This window comes from Gracilinanus agilis, chromosome 4 (assembly GCF_016433145.1).
Source record: "Gracilinanus agilis isolate LMUSP501 chromosome 4, AgileGrace, whole genome shotgun sequence".
NCBI lineage: Eukaryota > Metazoa > Chordata > Mammalia > Didelphimorphia > Didelphidae > Gracilinanus > Gracilinanus agilis.
The window spans coordinates 131587025-131602237 of NC_058133.1; the positions used below are offsets into that span (position 1 = coordinate 131587025).

At 36.9% G+C, this 15213-nt stretch overlaps 1 protein-coding gene across 1 annotated transcript in view; it reads left to right on the top strand.

Moving 5' to 3' along the window:
- The window catches only part of DISP1 (dispatched RND transporter family member 1), a 96530-nt gene that overhangs the window by 56103 nt on the left and 25214 nt on the right, over window positions 1-15213 (top strand). Inside the window, exons 3-5 of the mRNA XM_044674966.1 lie at window positions 1819-1848; window positions 9984-10107; window positions 10961-11088. Of these exons, the coding sequence (XP_044530901.1) occupies window positions 1819-1848; window positions 9984-10107; window positions 10961-11088 (282 nt within the window). The remainder of the gene's footprint in view (window positions 1-1818; window positions 1849-9983; window positions 10108-10960; window positions 11089-15213) is intronic.

Sequence of the window (15213 nt, forward strand, 5' to 3'; positions counted from 1 at the left end):
TGCCAATTTGTCGAGTAACCAAGTCACCATCCCACTTCCTCCTAGTCCACTTTTCTCTGGGACTGAGAAGGCTCCTCCCTGAGATCTAGAGAATCTGTCTAAATCAGAAGTTTCCTTTCAATGGAATAGAAGGTATTGGGCAAGTTCTAGCACCTACTTCAAGAGTGAGGAAGACAATAAAATTATCTAGATAATAGTTAAACTTGAATGTTGCCCTAAATTCATTTTCCTAAGAAAGGCCTTAATTTTTGTTCTACCCATTTTCCTAAAGGGAAAAGTCTGGAAAGGGACATTATTTCCTAATATTTTCAGTTTTATTAAAAAGATGTTTAATATGCTCTCATCCTGTTTAGTACCTTATGATTCTTTTATTAATAAAAGAATTTATAATATTTAGGCATTAAGCTTCTGTGTTTAATATGCTCTCATCCTGTTTAGTACCTTATGATTCTTTTATTAATAAAAGAATTTATAATATTTAGGCATTAAGCTTCTGTGTAATTTGTAAGTCATTGGCCTCTGATTTCTCACATATTTTCCAACTTCTTTTTCTATCCTTACACATAAAATACCTTTCCATCAATCAATAAGAATTATTTTTTTAATACCTGTAGTGTATCAGACACTCTGCTAGACCTTGGGAATACAAGGATAAAAAATGAAACTATTCCCTCTCAAAAAGAACTTATATTATACATTTGTATTGAAATCACCAAGTTTCAGAAAAGACACTAATTTAATATAGAAGAAGAGATATGAAGAAACATCTTCTGAATTTTTGTAGAAGAGGGAAACACTCTGTAGAACACCACATAGAATGTTTTTAATAATGTTGATTAATTTTGTTGACCCCCTCCTTTTTAAAAATCTTTGTTAGAAGAGTTGGTTTTCTGTGTGGAGAAAGATAAGAATTCACTAGCAAATATAGATAATGTAGAAACAAAAGATATTAATAAAATTTATTTGTTGTGGAGAATTTTATTGAGTCCCCTTCACTTTTTCTTGGCCTCTTAATCCTCTGAAACACTATGTAAATTACAATTATTTTCATGATGGTCTTGTTTTACCATGAGTACTGCCATAAGAGATGACTAGTCTTCCATGAAATGGTCTTTAAACTCATGGTAAAAACCAATTCTGCCTATTCCTTTACTTGCCTCTCCAAGGAGAACCTTTAAGCCATATTCTGACTTAGGAGTATTATAATAATTATGAGTCTCTTGATATGTTTGAGGTTGTAATTTGATGTACAGAGAGAATAAGATGACCCTTCTCCCTTATAACAGTTGCCCAGGCAGGATCCTTCAGGTCTAAGATGCTGGGGATAGAAAGAAACAAAGTTCTTCCTGTTTTCAAGGAGCTAACATTCCACTAAGAATGAGTCTATATTTATTCCTGTGTACCATTGTCACTAACAAAGTGGAAGGGAACTAACTACCTAGGCTCAGCAAAACCCTTCAGAACTTGCTACTCTGTTTACAAGCCTCCAAGGGCAGAGGTTCACTTCCACATTATAATGAGGGACTTAAATACACACGAGTGTGTGTCTTTGTGTGTGTGTTGCAACACTTCTTGGTCCTTCCACTTGTGCAGTTCTTCTCTAACTAAGAGTTTTAAAGAGTTGAGGACATGGAGAAATGAAGCAACTTGTTCATGCCCAAGTACTATGTCAGAGACAGGACTTGAATTTAAGTCTTTCTGACTGAGTGACCCACTGACCCAAGGTACTGTCTTTCTATGTACATTTGTAGTTTTGTATAACTTGTAAGATAATAGTACTTGGTTTACAATTAATGTGACTTTTTTTTTCTTTTTCAGACCATCCAGACCTCTCAAGTTACCAAAAAGGTAAAAAAAAAAAAAAAAAAAAAAAAGTACCTTTTTTACCCCAAAAGATGATTTTTTTTCCAATGACTTTGCTCCTAGGGCTACAGCAATAGTTCTGAATCTCTGAAGGAATGATCTTTTATATTCTGGCAAAATTAGCCATTTGCCTTAGCTATAATCATCTTAATAACTAGCACTTATATAGCATGCTAAGGTTCCAAAGGTTTAACATACTTTATCTCATCTTATCCTCATAATCCCTATGAGGCAATTGCTATTGTTATCTTCATTTTATAGATGAGGAAATTGAGGTAAATAGAGCTTAAGTGACTTGCCCAGGAGTCACACAGCTAATAAGTGAACCCCAGTCTTCCTGATTCCAAATCCATGCTGATTCCACTCTATCCATTGTACTATCTAATTGCCTTAGTTTCTAATCTTATTTGTAATAAATTAGGTTTCTGCTTGTAATTGTACCTAGAGGAATATGATTCTGAAAGTTTTTCTGGTCCTTGGTCAAATTTATGGCATGATTCATTTAAATGGTGTTTTCTCTGTACTTGTCTTGAATATTTTGAGACCAAACTGAGAGAATCCTATTCAACAAACATTTTTGTCCCTATTTTGGGCAAAGCCCTATTCCTTTGTATGCTGGTTGCTCTCTTGAAAGATCTTCATAGAGCAGCTTTTGGCCAGTGGTCATAAGAGATCTGGAAAGGAGATTAGAGGTCATCTAGTTCAAACTCTGCATTTTACATATGGGAAAACTAATGCCTACAGAGTTGAAGACACTTGGCTACAGTCACACTGGTAAAAAGTAGCCAACCCATGATTAAAATTCATGTCCCTCTGACTTCAAATTCATTCCCCTTTCTATTACACCAAACTGGATTTTCTCTTTTTCTTGGGCATCAAACCAAAAGAAAATAAGACCTTGAAATTTCTAATCTAAGTTTAAACCAGCCAGAACACTCCCATCCTGAGCAAGTTTGGTTATAAAGCTATTATATTTACCCAGCTATAAGTGGCTTTTGAAATCCTTATTAGCTAAGGGACTCTAAATGCTGATAGTGGTGAAGCCTGCTGAGGTAAATTATCCTCTCCTTGAAGCAATTTGAATAAGTCAATTTCTACTTCTCACCCTCTTTTGTGGTTAAAAAAAGGAAAGAGCAGGAGATTATTCAAGTAAATATGTTCCATTAATGCCAAGAAAATGAATTTCAGTTTTTCTAGAAATAATACCAGCTTCTGAAATAAACAAGAGTTTTACCTTTGGAAAAGATTTATATGGTTTTTATTTTGTTTTTTCCCAAGTGGAGTATAATATTCAGAGTATTTTGAAATAGAAGTCCCAATCTGGTCTTATTACCTCTGGCATACAAACATACTTTCCCAGTTTACTGTAGTACTAACACAAGAAAGAATCTATATTCCTTTTATTTCCTGAGAAATTCCTTAAGACATGGACAATACCTTCTTTGTTTTGGGTACAGGAACAGATGATAAAGCAATTGCTTGATGTCTCCTTAGGTTATAATAACACTCCTTGTTTTATGCATAGCATTATATCAAGCATAGGTTATTTAAAAAAATGTGAAGTAGAGAGACATCAGAGTAGTCTGCTGGATATGTACTGAGCCCTGAGTCCTTTTTGATGCTATTTAGTTTGTAGACAGTTTCCACAGGGACAGCAACTGTAGTTATAATTCCACATGGATCACAAAGTGCTCCTCACTTTCTTTTTAAAGTTTAATAATAATGTGAGCATGAAACAAAGAGCTGAGTCTAGAGAAGCAGAGAGGTAGAACGAAAGAAAGAAGAGGAATAGAGAGGAAATGGATAATGCTAAAAAGTATAGCTTGTGTAATAAAAGTCTGCTAATAAACATTCCAAGACTAATGGTTTGTGGTGCGTTTTTTACCTTTATGCTTTATTCATTTCCTAAACAGCCTCATGTTAATTTATCTTCTCTTAATCTCATAGTTCATTAAGACAGAGAAGGTATATTACCTTTATGACACATGTAATATTGACACATATGGGAGACACTTTGTTTGGGATATAATATTTCACTCTACCAAATAAAAATCCTTTTTTTATTGTCAATATATGAATAAATATGGTTGGATCTTGTATTTTGTGCATCTTTCAATGTCATATGATGAGGGTTTTTTAGAGAATGTTCTTCTTGTAGGAAATCTCTTGAGAAGAGCAACTAGGTGGCTCAGTGGGTAGAGAGCCAGGCCTGGAAATAAGAGGCCTTGGCTTCAAAATCTATTCTTATGTACTTCCTAACTATGTGACTGGGCAAACACTTAATCCCTACTGGCTATACCTTCTTCCTGCTCTTCTGCCTTGGAACCCATACTTAGTATTGATTCTAAAACAGAAGGTAATGTTTTTTTTTTAAAGTTTATTGAGAAAGGCTGCCTTTCCCCTTATAAATACCATTATCAAGGATGTCTTTTCTTGTGTGTAGATTATTTACTTTAAGATTTTCTATAAATAGGAAAGTAGGGTTGGTTATTATTGATGTTGTCTTGGTTGCCTTTTTTAGGATAATGGCAGTAGCCAGGATTTTGCCCACCTCTTTGTTTAAACATCTCCCAAAGGGGGGCAGCTGGGTAGCTCAGTGGATTGAGAGCCAGGCCTAGAGACGGGAGGTCCTAGGTTCAAATCTGGCCTCAGATACTTCCCAGCTGTGTGACCCTGGGCAAGTCACTTGACCCCCATTGCTTACCCTTACCACTCTTCTTCCTTGGAGCCAATACACAGTATTGATTCCAAGACGGAAGGTGTAAGGGTTAAAAAATAAATAAATAAAGATTTCCCAAAGGATATTGAAGAAGAACAAAGTAGACAATCTATACAGTTTAGAGGGCAGCTGGGTGGTTCAGTGGATTGAGAGCCAGGCCTAGAGATGGGAGGTTCTGGGTTCAAATCTGGCCTCAGACATTTCTAGCTGTGTGACCCTGGGCAAGTCACTTAACCCCCATTGCCTAGCCCTTACCACTCTTCTGCCTTAGAACCAATACATAGTATTGGTTCTAAGACAGAAGGTAAAGGTTTAAAAAAAGAACAAAGTGGGCATGAATATCCTGCAACTCATTACAAACCAGGGATTACTCTTGAGAATCCATGTAAATGTTGTCATCAAAGGAATGCGTTACTGAAAAAGAAACTGGATTGGATTGTGTGTTCTATCAGCATCTTTGTAATGTTAAAGGGGCCTCCTATCATGTTGGGTATATTCTCCCCTTCTTCTATGGCAACCACAGAGAAAGCAATCAATGAGAGTCACAGGATAGGAAGCCATGGATGAGTTGCTGTTTGCATCACTGGAGAGAATATCCATACTGTTGAGATCCTAAAACCATTGGAATTTAAAGATGATTAAAAAGAAACGTAAGTGGAGATGGATAGGACATAACGCTACGAAAACCGGAAGACAACGTAGCCAGACAAGCATTGAGCTGGAACCCTCCAGGGAGGAGGAAAGTCGGAAGGCCAAAACAGACCTGGCGAAGATCTGCCGAAAATGAAACAAAGACCGTCGGAATGACATGGGCCCTGCTGGGGGAAGCTGCCCAGAACAGAGTCCGTTGGCGTGAGATGGTTGCGGCCCTATGCTCCTAGGGAGTCAACAGGAATAACTAACTAAACTAAGTCAAAGAGAGCTTAAGTTGTTCACCCAAGGTCACACAGTTAGATGTGGTGGTAGATGGCACAGTAACAGTAAATAGACTGTTGGGCCTAGAGGTGGAAAACTTTACTGGTAGTGACTGATCAATTTACTTATCTTTCTAAGCTTATCTATAAAATGGAAGCAATAATAGCATCCAGGGTAGTGAGAATCAAATGAGATAACATACGTAAAGTGCTTGGCAAATGCCATGCATTTGTATTTTTAAATTACCACCACTAAGACTAGACCTAAAAAAATTAAATAAACTATACCTATGTCCACTAATTTTTATCCTTAAAAGCGATTCTGTGGTTATATGCTCATGTGTTTAAGAGAAACACTGAGGTATAAAGAAGTCTGGCTGGCCTGTCTATGGGTATTGAGTTAGTCTGAAGAAGAGCTAAAAAAGTAACTCAGATCCTACTTTCTTGTTTCAGGATTTAACCTAGACCTTGTCAAAGAAGACACTTATTAAGGTATAGAATTGAGTCACTTTCAGTGACAACATACTGAAAAACCTGTTACGAATCCAAAGGAAAAGGAAATTTTTTGAGTGTTCAGCAATTTTTTCAACTAGACATGTGAACATTAATTAGTCAACAAGAATTTATTTAAAAAAAATTTTTAAACCCTTATCTTCTGTCTTGCAATTAATTCTAAGACAGAAGAGCTTCAAGGTCCAGACAATTGAGATTAAGTGACTTGCCCAGGGTTGCATAACTAGGAAGTTTCAGAGGCCACATATGGAAACTAGGTCCTCCTGGCTCTAGGCTTGGCACTCTATCCACTGTATGCCCCTCAACAAGTATTTTAAGTCCTTCTCTGTGCCAGGCACTATGCTAGGCTCTGGTCACAATGAACTTATGTTCTGATATAATTAGCAGGAGGTAATTCTGATCTTGGGAAGACTGGCCACTTTAGAATTTCAGAAACATAGAATTAGATTAAGAATTATATTTCCCATCTGAAAATTCAGTGGGAACTAGGAATAATATTTTTCAAGAAACCATATAGTAGTGTTATTATAAGAAGGTTGTCCATTTTAAATAGCCCCCCATTAAATTCAGTATGGCTTTAAATCAATCCTGTTATTAATTGCGCCAGGTATCTATCACTGATCAATTTCCAGAGCAACCAGGTAGTAAACATGAGTATACAAACAAAAAGATTTTTGCATTGTATTAATAAGATTTACTTTGGTCATGAAAACTATCAAAAATAGAATAGAATCATATCATTTTGTGACTGCAAGAGACCTTAGAGATGATTTGGCCCAATTTCCATATTTTATAAACAAAGACACTAAAACTCAGAAGGGCGGAATGACTTCTCCAACATCACATAGTCAGTTGCAGTTTTAAGACTGATACTTGTGCCTCATAAGCTAGTATTCTTTCTACTATACCAGTACTGACTAGGAAATCAGGCAAAGATGTATTTTATATCAACAGTTCACTTGCTGTGATGATACCATAATGGAATCACTTCTTAACTTCAATATTATCAGCCTCTTAAAAAATTTTTTTAAGACTTTGGAGCTTTGAAGTATAGGTGATTAAATTTGTACATAGTAGGGGCTCTATGAAAATTTGTTTAGTGAATGAATCAGTCATTACATAATTAGTGCTAGTACCCTGTGGTTTAAGTTTGCTCATAGTAGGAACTCTATGAAAGTTTGTTCAGTGAAGGAACAAGCTATTATATAATTAGCTGATAGTGCCCTGAGGCTTACAAAACTTGGTGAATAGTATACATAGCAGCCAGGCACCTGAGAAATCAGTCTGTCCCCAGGATATTAGTTAGACTGGACAGATGGACAGATAAGGACCTAAAATTCAGAATGAGGTGAGGGATAATGGAGAAAGAGAAAGAGAAGGGAGGAGGAAAAGGAGGAAGAGAGTATTAAAAAAGGGAGGGAATGGGAGGGAAATAGGAAAGAAGAAAAGGAAGGAAACCAGAAAAAGAGCAGGGAAGTGTAAAATGATAATGTGGCCAAGAGATTAGTCCTCTTAAGAATTCCAGCGATCCTATGGTTTACTTTTCAAAGAACAAAAGAATATTGTTCAACAGTAGGAACAGAAATATCTGTAGGAATTTCACAGTGTTTGGAGGAAACAGCAAGTTCCCTGAGCCTGGCCTAAGAATGAATGAAATTGGCTATTACGGTTAGTGTTCACACCATGATAATGTATCTGCTAAGAGATCTCATTCCTAAACTATAACAGTTTCTCTAGGCTAGATTAGTCCATGAAACATCTGCTGGATGAGGAAGTTAGATTGTCATTTAGCAAGGTTAAGTGTTCAGGAAAAGTGTGCTGAAATCAGTAATGGTATAAAGTTTCTGTCTGCAGTCAGCACACATCTATTACATAGACCTGGGCTATCAAATCAAAACCAAGTGTTTTCAAAGGGAAGAAAGGCAATTATCAAATGAAGTTCTCTTAAACTACTATGCTGAGGTGTGTGTGCCTTGCAGAAAACAAACAAAAACAAATCTAAAAAGTGGTTATTTGGACTAATTGATTCATCATTGAGCAACCAAGTTATTTGTGACCCTCATTTAAAAAACAAATAGGTAGCTCCTGCTTTGTTAAAAATTTGATCCAACCTAAAGAAAACTGGATAAGTTGATAAAGTACAATCTATAATTGTTTAAATCTCAGGCTGTTTTCAGTTCAAGGGCTGAGATTTTTAAAATGTAAGATGATTAGTGTGTGTGTGTGTGTGTGTGTGTGTGTGTGTGTGTGTTCCATAACTTCTTTTCTAGTCATTATATTCTAGTACATTTGATCTTCGTTTGCATTTGGTGGAGGAGGAAGTCAAATATGGAGAATTCGTGTGTGTGTATGTGTGTATTGGGTGTGCTGTAGAAATTTGAAAGCTGCTGACCATTTGGTATTTACATTCAAACAACCACAATCAGCAAATTATGATTTATGTGCTTTCTTAAAAGCATTTGAGGAATTGTTTTCAGTATTTTATTTACCAAATTAGTCAGAACAGCTTTTCTGCAATGACTATGTGTTCCAGAACTTGCTTTCTAGTGAATTATATTGGAGACAGTAAACCACATTTTCTGTTTAAAAAAAAAATCCCCCAAATCCTTGGCATCAGAGGATCGAGGGAGAAGATTTTATGTGAATAAAGAACTATCAGTGAGTTCAAAAGAATTTTTTACAATTGTTTTTATTTTCAGCATCATAGTATTTAATAGGTGCAAGAGGCAGGAGTGTTGTTTAATAGGATAGAGCAGAACCAGGTGACCTCAGGAGACCTGACTGCTATTACCTTGAGCTCTAAGGCTGGCTAATCATTTAACTGTTCTGTTGCTTCCTCTTTAAAATAAAGAGAGAGCAGTGATCAATATGCTCATAACTCTATCAGTCTGGAGCTTTGATTGACTGAGCTTTGTTATACATTGCCAGAATCAGAGTTCTAGAACTGAAAGGGGCTTTAGAAACCCTCTAGTCCAACCCCTTCCTTTTACAAAGGGGGAGACTGAAGCCTAGGGACTTACCCAAGGTAATACTTGACACAACCAAACTTCCAGTTGAAGTTCCCTGGCTCTGACCAACTTTACTCTCTTGCCCTAATGCTTACATTTCTTTGTATATGAGAAAATAGAGTTATGTCTCCCAATTTCTATCTAAGATGATTGCTACAAAATGATAGCTTTGAAAAATATTTGTTTCATATTTTTATTATAGAGAATATTATACTTTAAAATAGAAATATATTTTAATTTTCTCATCTGCAGATGAAGCTTATGTGAGAATCCTTATAAATTTAAAAGACATGACTATTAAAAAAATAATTATTTCTTCCTAGGCACAAAGAAGAGCTTTTTCAGAACTATATTTATAACTGCCAACATAATTTTAAAGAAGTAACTTATAATTTTAATCACTAAATGTCTGAGCCAGCAGCCTATTTTCAGATGAGCCAGAAGTAGTCTTAAATTGTGAAGCAGCTAAATAGCCTGAACTTATGAATTACATTTTATGAACATTGAAGAGTAATGTTCTAAGAACAGAAGTTTTCCTAACAAAGATTCAAGGAAGCTGCATTTGACAAGAATGAGCAAAGTTTTAAAATCCTCTACATTAATTTAAAAAAAAAAATTTTGTTCCTTTTATTAAATTAGATCCTCTCAGAGTTTCTTAGTCTGGGTAAAAGAAGGGAAAAATCAGGGGGAGCTAAGTGGCACAGTGGATAGAGCACTAGGCCTGAAATTGAGAGGGCCTGAATTCAAATCTGGCCTCATAAACTTCCCAGCTGTGTGACCCTGAGCAGGTCACTTAACTCCTATTGCCTAGCCCTTGCTCTTAAGAGTTGTTACTAAGATAGAAAGAAAGGATTTTTTAAAAATGGCTTCAATGACTTTCATAAAAGCACTTTATTTTCTTATGAAGTAAAAGATTGATTTCTTACTTCTAAGTCCCTTCTTTCTTTTTTTTTTTTTTCCTTGTAGTTATGCGGCCTTGATAGCTGACTGGCCTGTGGTGGTGTTGGGCATGTGCACTGTACTCATTGTGGTCTGTGCCCTGGTTGGAATATTAGTGCCTGATCTTCCTGACTTCTCTGACCCTTTGCTGGTAAGGAAAAATGCCAACACAGATTGATTTGGGGTGGTTCCCTTTCTTTGCCTATCATCATGTCAAGCAATAGATACCTGACATGCATTTAATATCCTTTCATCTAATCACACTCTAAAAAAGGTTGAAAAATGGATTTACTTTATTTATGAGTCTTAAGAGGCCAAGGAACTTTAGTCACCATCAGAATTTGAGAGTTCCTGCTTCTTGGTGTCATGTTCCAGTTTAGACCACATTTATGTCATGTGTGTAATAATGTAGGTTTTTAATGGTATTTTGCCTTATATAAGAAATTGCATTGAGAATCAGAATGTTATCATAAAATTTTTATAAACCCATTGAGCCATGGTGATTTTTTTTCCTGTGAGAAAGCTATATTAATTCTTGTATGTATAGCAGATGATAGTTTTTAAGGTAAAAGTTTCCCTATTTGGAGGAAGAAAGAAGAGGGATGTATATATTTTAAATCAAGAGTTTGTGATACAGAATCCTATAATATATGATGACAAAAATTAATAACATTTCATTATTATTCAGTTTATACCAGAAATTAGTTTACTAAAGGATTTGTGAGGGTTTAGAAAATTAAGCTCCTAATGAGTATGTTTGACCTGAGGCATCTAAAAGATGCCCAGTAATGCTTAAATACCTGTCTTGTAAATGTAGTTGATCACTCTTCCATCAGGTCTTCTTATTCTGTAAGGCATTTCACCTTTCCAATTGGCATAAAGGGGAACTATGCCTTCTAATGAAAACTATGCCTCACTCTGACATCAAATTTCCCAAGATGTTATTAAAGCTCTATTTAATCTGAAATGAAATACACTAATTAAGATTTATGTTTTGCCTTAAGGGTTTTGAACCAAGAGGGACTGCAATAGGCCAAAGACTGGTCACATGGAATAACATGGTGAAAAATACAGGATACAAAGCAACACTAGCAAATTATCCTTTTAAATATGCAGAGGAACAAGTCAAAAGGTAACAGTTTCATGTTCGGGTGACTTTCAGGCTAGCATTCTACTAAAGCAGGGGTCGGCAACGTATGGCTCGCAAGCCAAATCTGGCTCTTTTGAGGGCCAGATATGGCTCTTTCTGCAGGAGCCATAAAGTCAATTTTTCAGGCACTGTTACAGGAGCGGCACTGTGAGCACTGAACAGCTCTCACGAAATTACATTTTAAAAAATGTGGCGTTAATGGCTCTCACAGCCAAAAAGTTTGCCAATCCCTGTACTAAAGGGAGCATTCTGTAAGTGGTTTAATAGACACATTTTAGGAAGATTGGCTCGCCTGCTTTCTAGCCCTATAGCCATTTGAGCCTCAGTTATCTGATATGTAAAATGAGAACCATAATACTTACACTGCCTACCTCACAAGATTATAATGAGCAAAGCCTCTGAAAATAGTAAATTTCCACTATTATATAAAATGAATTGTGAAGGTAAATTGCCATATAAATGTGAAAAATAATTATCATAACCCAAAGTTAATTGTGAAGTTTAATGGATTACTATGTTTTGCTACAGAATTTTATAAGTCTGATGTAATTTAATATTTTCTCTTAGGATCTATTTATTTTTTAGAGATAAAGCAATAAGATATAGGTTGCTTTTTAAGTAGCCCTTCTGGTGTTTAGTATCATGAGCCAGAAGAGACCTTGATTTTTGAGGATCAATACTCTTCTCATTTCTCTAGATCTATCAAAGCAAATTTCAAATAGTTGTGGTTTAAAAGATAAAAGTTGAGTTCTGGGTTAAGATGGTGGCAGAGTAAGAAGCAGCTCTTAACCTCTCCTGACCAAAACACACAAAACTCCTCAAGGGGACATAAAAACAAGTCCAGACGAACGGAGGAACCCCACAACAGGGCACAGCGTGGAAGGTTCGTGGAATCGAGGCATTTCCGTGCTATAAAGGGGTGAAACAGCTCTCACTAAATCGCGGGCTAAGCAACCACCCCACCCCCACCCCCTCCACACACAACACCTATAGCGCCGAAGCCAGCTAAAAAGAAAAAGAGCAAGTTTGGGGCACCCATCGAGTCATTGGCAGCTCCAGGGCCTGTTCCTGAGAGCAGCAAGATTTAGGACCCCAAAAAGCTAAAGAACGCACACAAAATTTGAGCGTGGGAGCAGGGTGCCGAGAGCGGACGCAGGGCGCAGAGCTCGGGCTCAGAGCGCAGGCACAGGCGGAGGCGTGAGTGGAGGCAGACACAGCCACAAGCTAAACCTCTGAAACCCTGAGTGGGGAACCAGTGCAGACAGGTATATGACTGTGGAAGCAGCGCCCTGAGACTTGTAAAGAAACCTCCAGCAGAGGATCAAGCAAGGGGGTCCACCAGGGGGCTTGACCGCGGACAGACCCTGAGCGTGAGGATAAACCTGAGAAGCTACTGGGCTAACAATGGCTACCCAGTCTCAGGAAGTTCAGAAGAGAAAAATTAACAACAAGAAAAAGAAGTCTTTAACACTCGACAACTTTTACACAGAGAAAATCCAGACAACCAAGCAAACAAAGGAGGAGAACAAACAAGCATCCGGACCCTCCTCAAATAAGGAAAACTCCTCACAAGCTATGGAAGAGTTCAAAACTGAGATTTTTGAGGAAAATGGAAGAGATCTGGCAAGAAAATAACTGTTTAAAAGGTAGAATCTTGCAATTGGAAAGTGAGGCTCAGAAACCAAATGAACTGATAAGCAAATTGAACACCAGAAATGACCAGATTGAAAAGGAATACCAGAAGATTATGGCCGAAAACCAGAAGATTGTGGCCGAAAACCAGAAGATTATAGCCGAAAAATCAAAAGATCATAGCCAAAAACCGAAAGATTATAGCCGAAAATCAATCCCTAAAGGCTAGAATTGAGCAAGTAGGAGCTAATGATCTCTCAAGACAACAAGAACAAATAAAACAAAGTCAAAAGACTGAAAAAAATAGAAGGAAACATGAAATATCTCAATGAGAGAGTGACAGACCAAGAAAACTGGTCTAGAAAACCAATTTGAGAATAATTGGTCTTCCAGAAAAACCAGAAATTAATAGAAACCTGGACTCCATACTAACAGAAATAATTCAGCAAAATTGCCCTGAAGTCCTACATCAAGAGGGCAATACAGACATTGAAAGGATTCATAGAACACCTGCGACATTCGATCAAGAAAAGAAAACACCCAGAAATATAATTGCCAAATTCAAGAGTTTCCAAGCAAAAGAAAAAATCTTACAAGAAGCCAGAAAGAAACAATTCAAATATCAAGGAGCACCAATCAGGATGACACAGGATCTGGCAGCCTCCATGCTAAAAGATCGCAAGGCTTGGAATACGATATTCATAAAGGCAAGAGAGCTGGGCCTGCAACCAGGGATCAACTACCCATCAAAATTGACTATATATCTCCAGGGGAAAGTATGGGCATTCAACAAAATTGAAGAATTCCAGGTATTTGCACAGAAAAGACCAGGGCTAAATGGAAAGTTTGATATCCAACCACAAAAATCGAGAGAAACATGAAAAGGTAAATAAGATACAGAGGGGAAAGAAAGAAAACTTATAATTTTTAAATTTGCCTTTTTAAGGGCCTCAGTGAGATCTAATTATCTGTATTCCTATGTAGAGAAATGTTATGTATAATTCTCTGTAGTGAACTCTATTCACTATTATAATATTCACTATTATAGTAATCAGAAGAATAATTCACAGGGTGAGGGTGGAACACTAAATAATCTAAGATGACATGGGGGATGGGAAAGAGGGGGTGAATAGCAGGGGACACCAAGAGAAACTTGAGTGAATAAGAAAATAGGATATTCTATTACACACAAAGAGGGCATGGGAGGGAGAGGGGACAAATACTAATATAAGAAGGAGAGGAAGAGAGCATAAAGAGGTAATAATCAAACCTTACTCTCAGTGTAATCAACCCGGAGAGAGAAGAGTAGCTATACTATCCATTGGGACATAAAACTCTTATCTAACCCTTCTGAGAAAGTTAGAAGGGATAAACCAAGGGGAGCAGGGGAGTGGGGAGGTCAAAAAAAGGGAGGGGTAAAGGGGTAGGAATTCATAAGGCCTTTAAAAACAAAAAGGGGGGGAATAAGGGAGGGGGTAGGAAGGGAAGTTAATCAAGGGAGGGGATAAGGGATAGCGGCTCAATGGCAAACCACTGATTTAAAAGGAAAATGTATAAGGAAAAAGGGGGTAGGAAGAGGGGAGGATTCGAAAATGTCAGCAAATGCACAACTGATGATTATAACTCTGAATGTGAATGGGTTGAACTCGCTCATAAAACGGAAGCAAATAGCAGAGTGGATTAGAAACCAAAATCCCACCATATGTTGTCTACAAGAAACACATATGAGGCGGGTGGACATACACAAGTTTAAGGTTCAGGGTTTGAGCAAAATCTTTTGGGCGTCAAATGAGAAAAAGAAGGCAGGAGTAGCTATTATGATTTCTGAAAAAGCCAAAGTAAAAATAGATATGATTAAAAAAGACAGGGAAGGTCATTACATCCTGATTAAAGGCAGTATAAACAATGAGGAAATAACACTGCTCAATATGTATGCACCAAGTGGCATAGCACCCAAATTCATAAAGGAGAAACTGGCAGAGCTCAAGAAGGAAATAGATAGTAAAACCATACTAGTGGGAGACCTAAATATTCCTCTTTCAGATCTAGATAAATCAAACCGAAAAATAAATAAGAAAGAGGTAAGAGAGGTGAATGAAGTCCTAGAAAAATTAGATTTAGTTGATATGTGGAGAAAAATAAATAGGGACAAAAAGGAATACACCTTCTTTTCAGCTGCACATGGCACATTCACAAAGATTGACCATGTTATAGGGCATAGAATCATTGCAAACAAATGCAAAAGAGCAGAAATAATAAATGTAACTTTCTCAGATCATAATGCAATAAAAATAATAATTAGTAAGGGCACCTGGACAGGAAAATAAAAAACTAATTGGAAATTAAATAATATGATTCTTCAAAACCAATTTGTCAAAGAAGGAATCATAGAAATAATCAACAATTTCTTTGAAGAAAATGACACTGATGAAACATCCTACCAAACTCTGTGGGATGCAGCCAAGGCAGTACTCA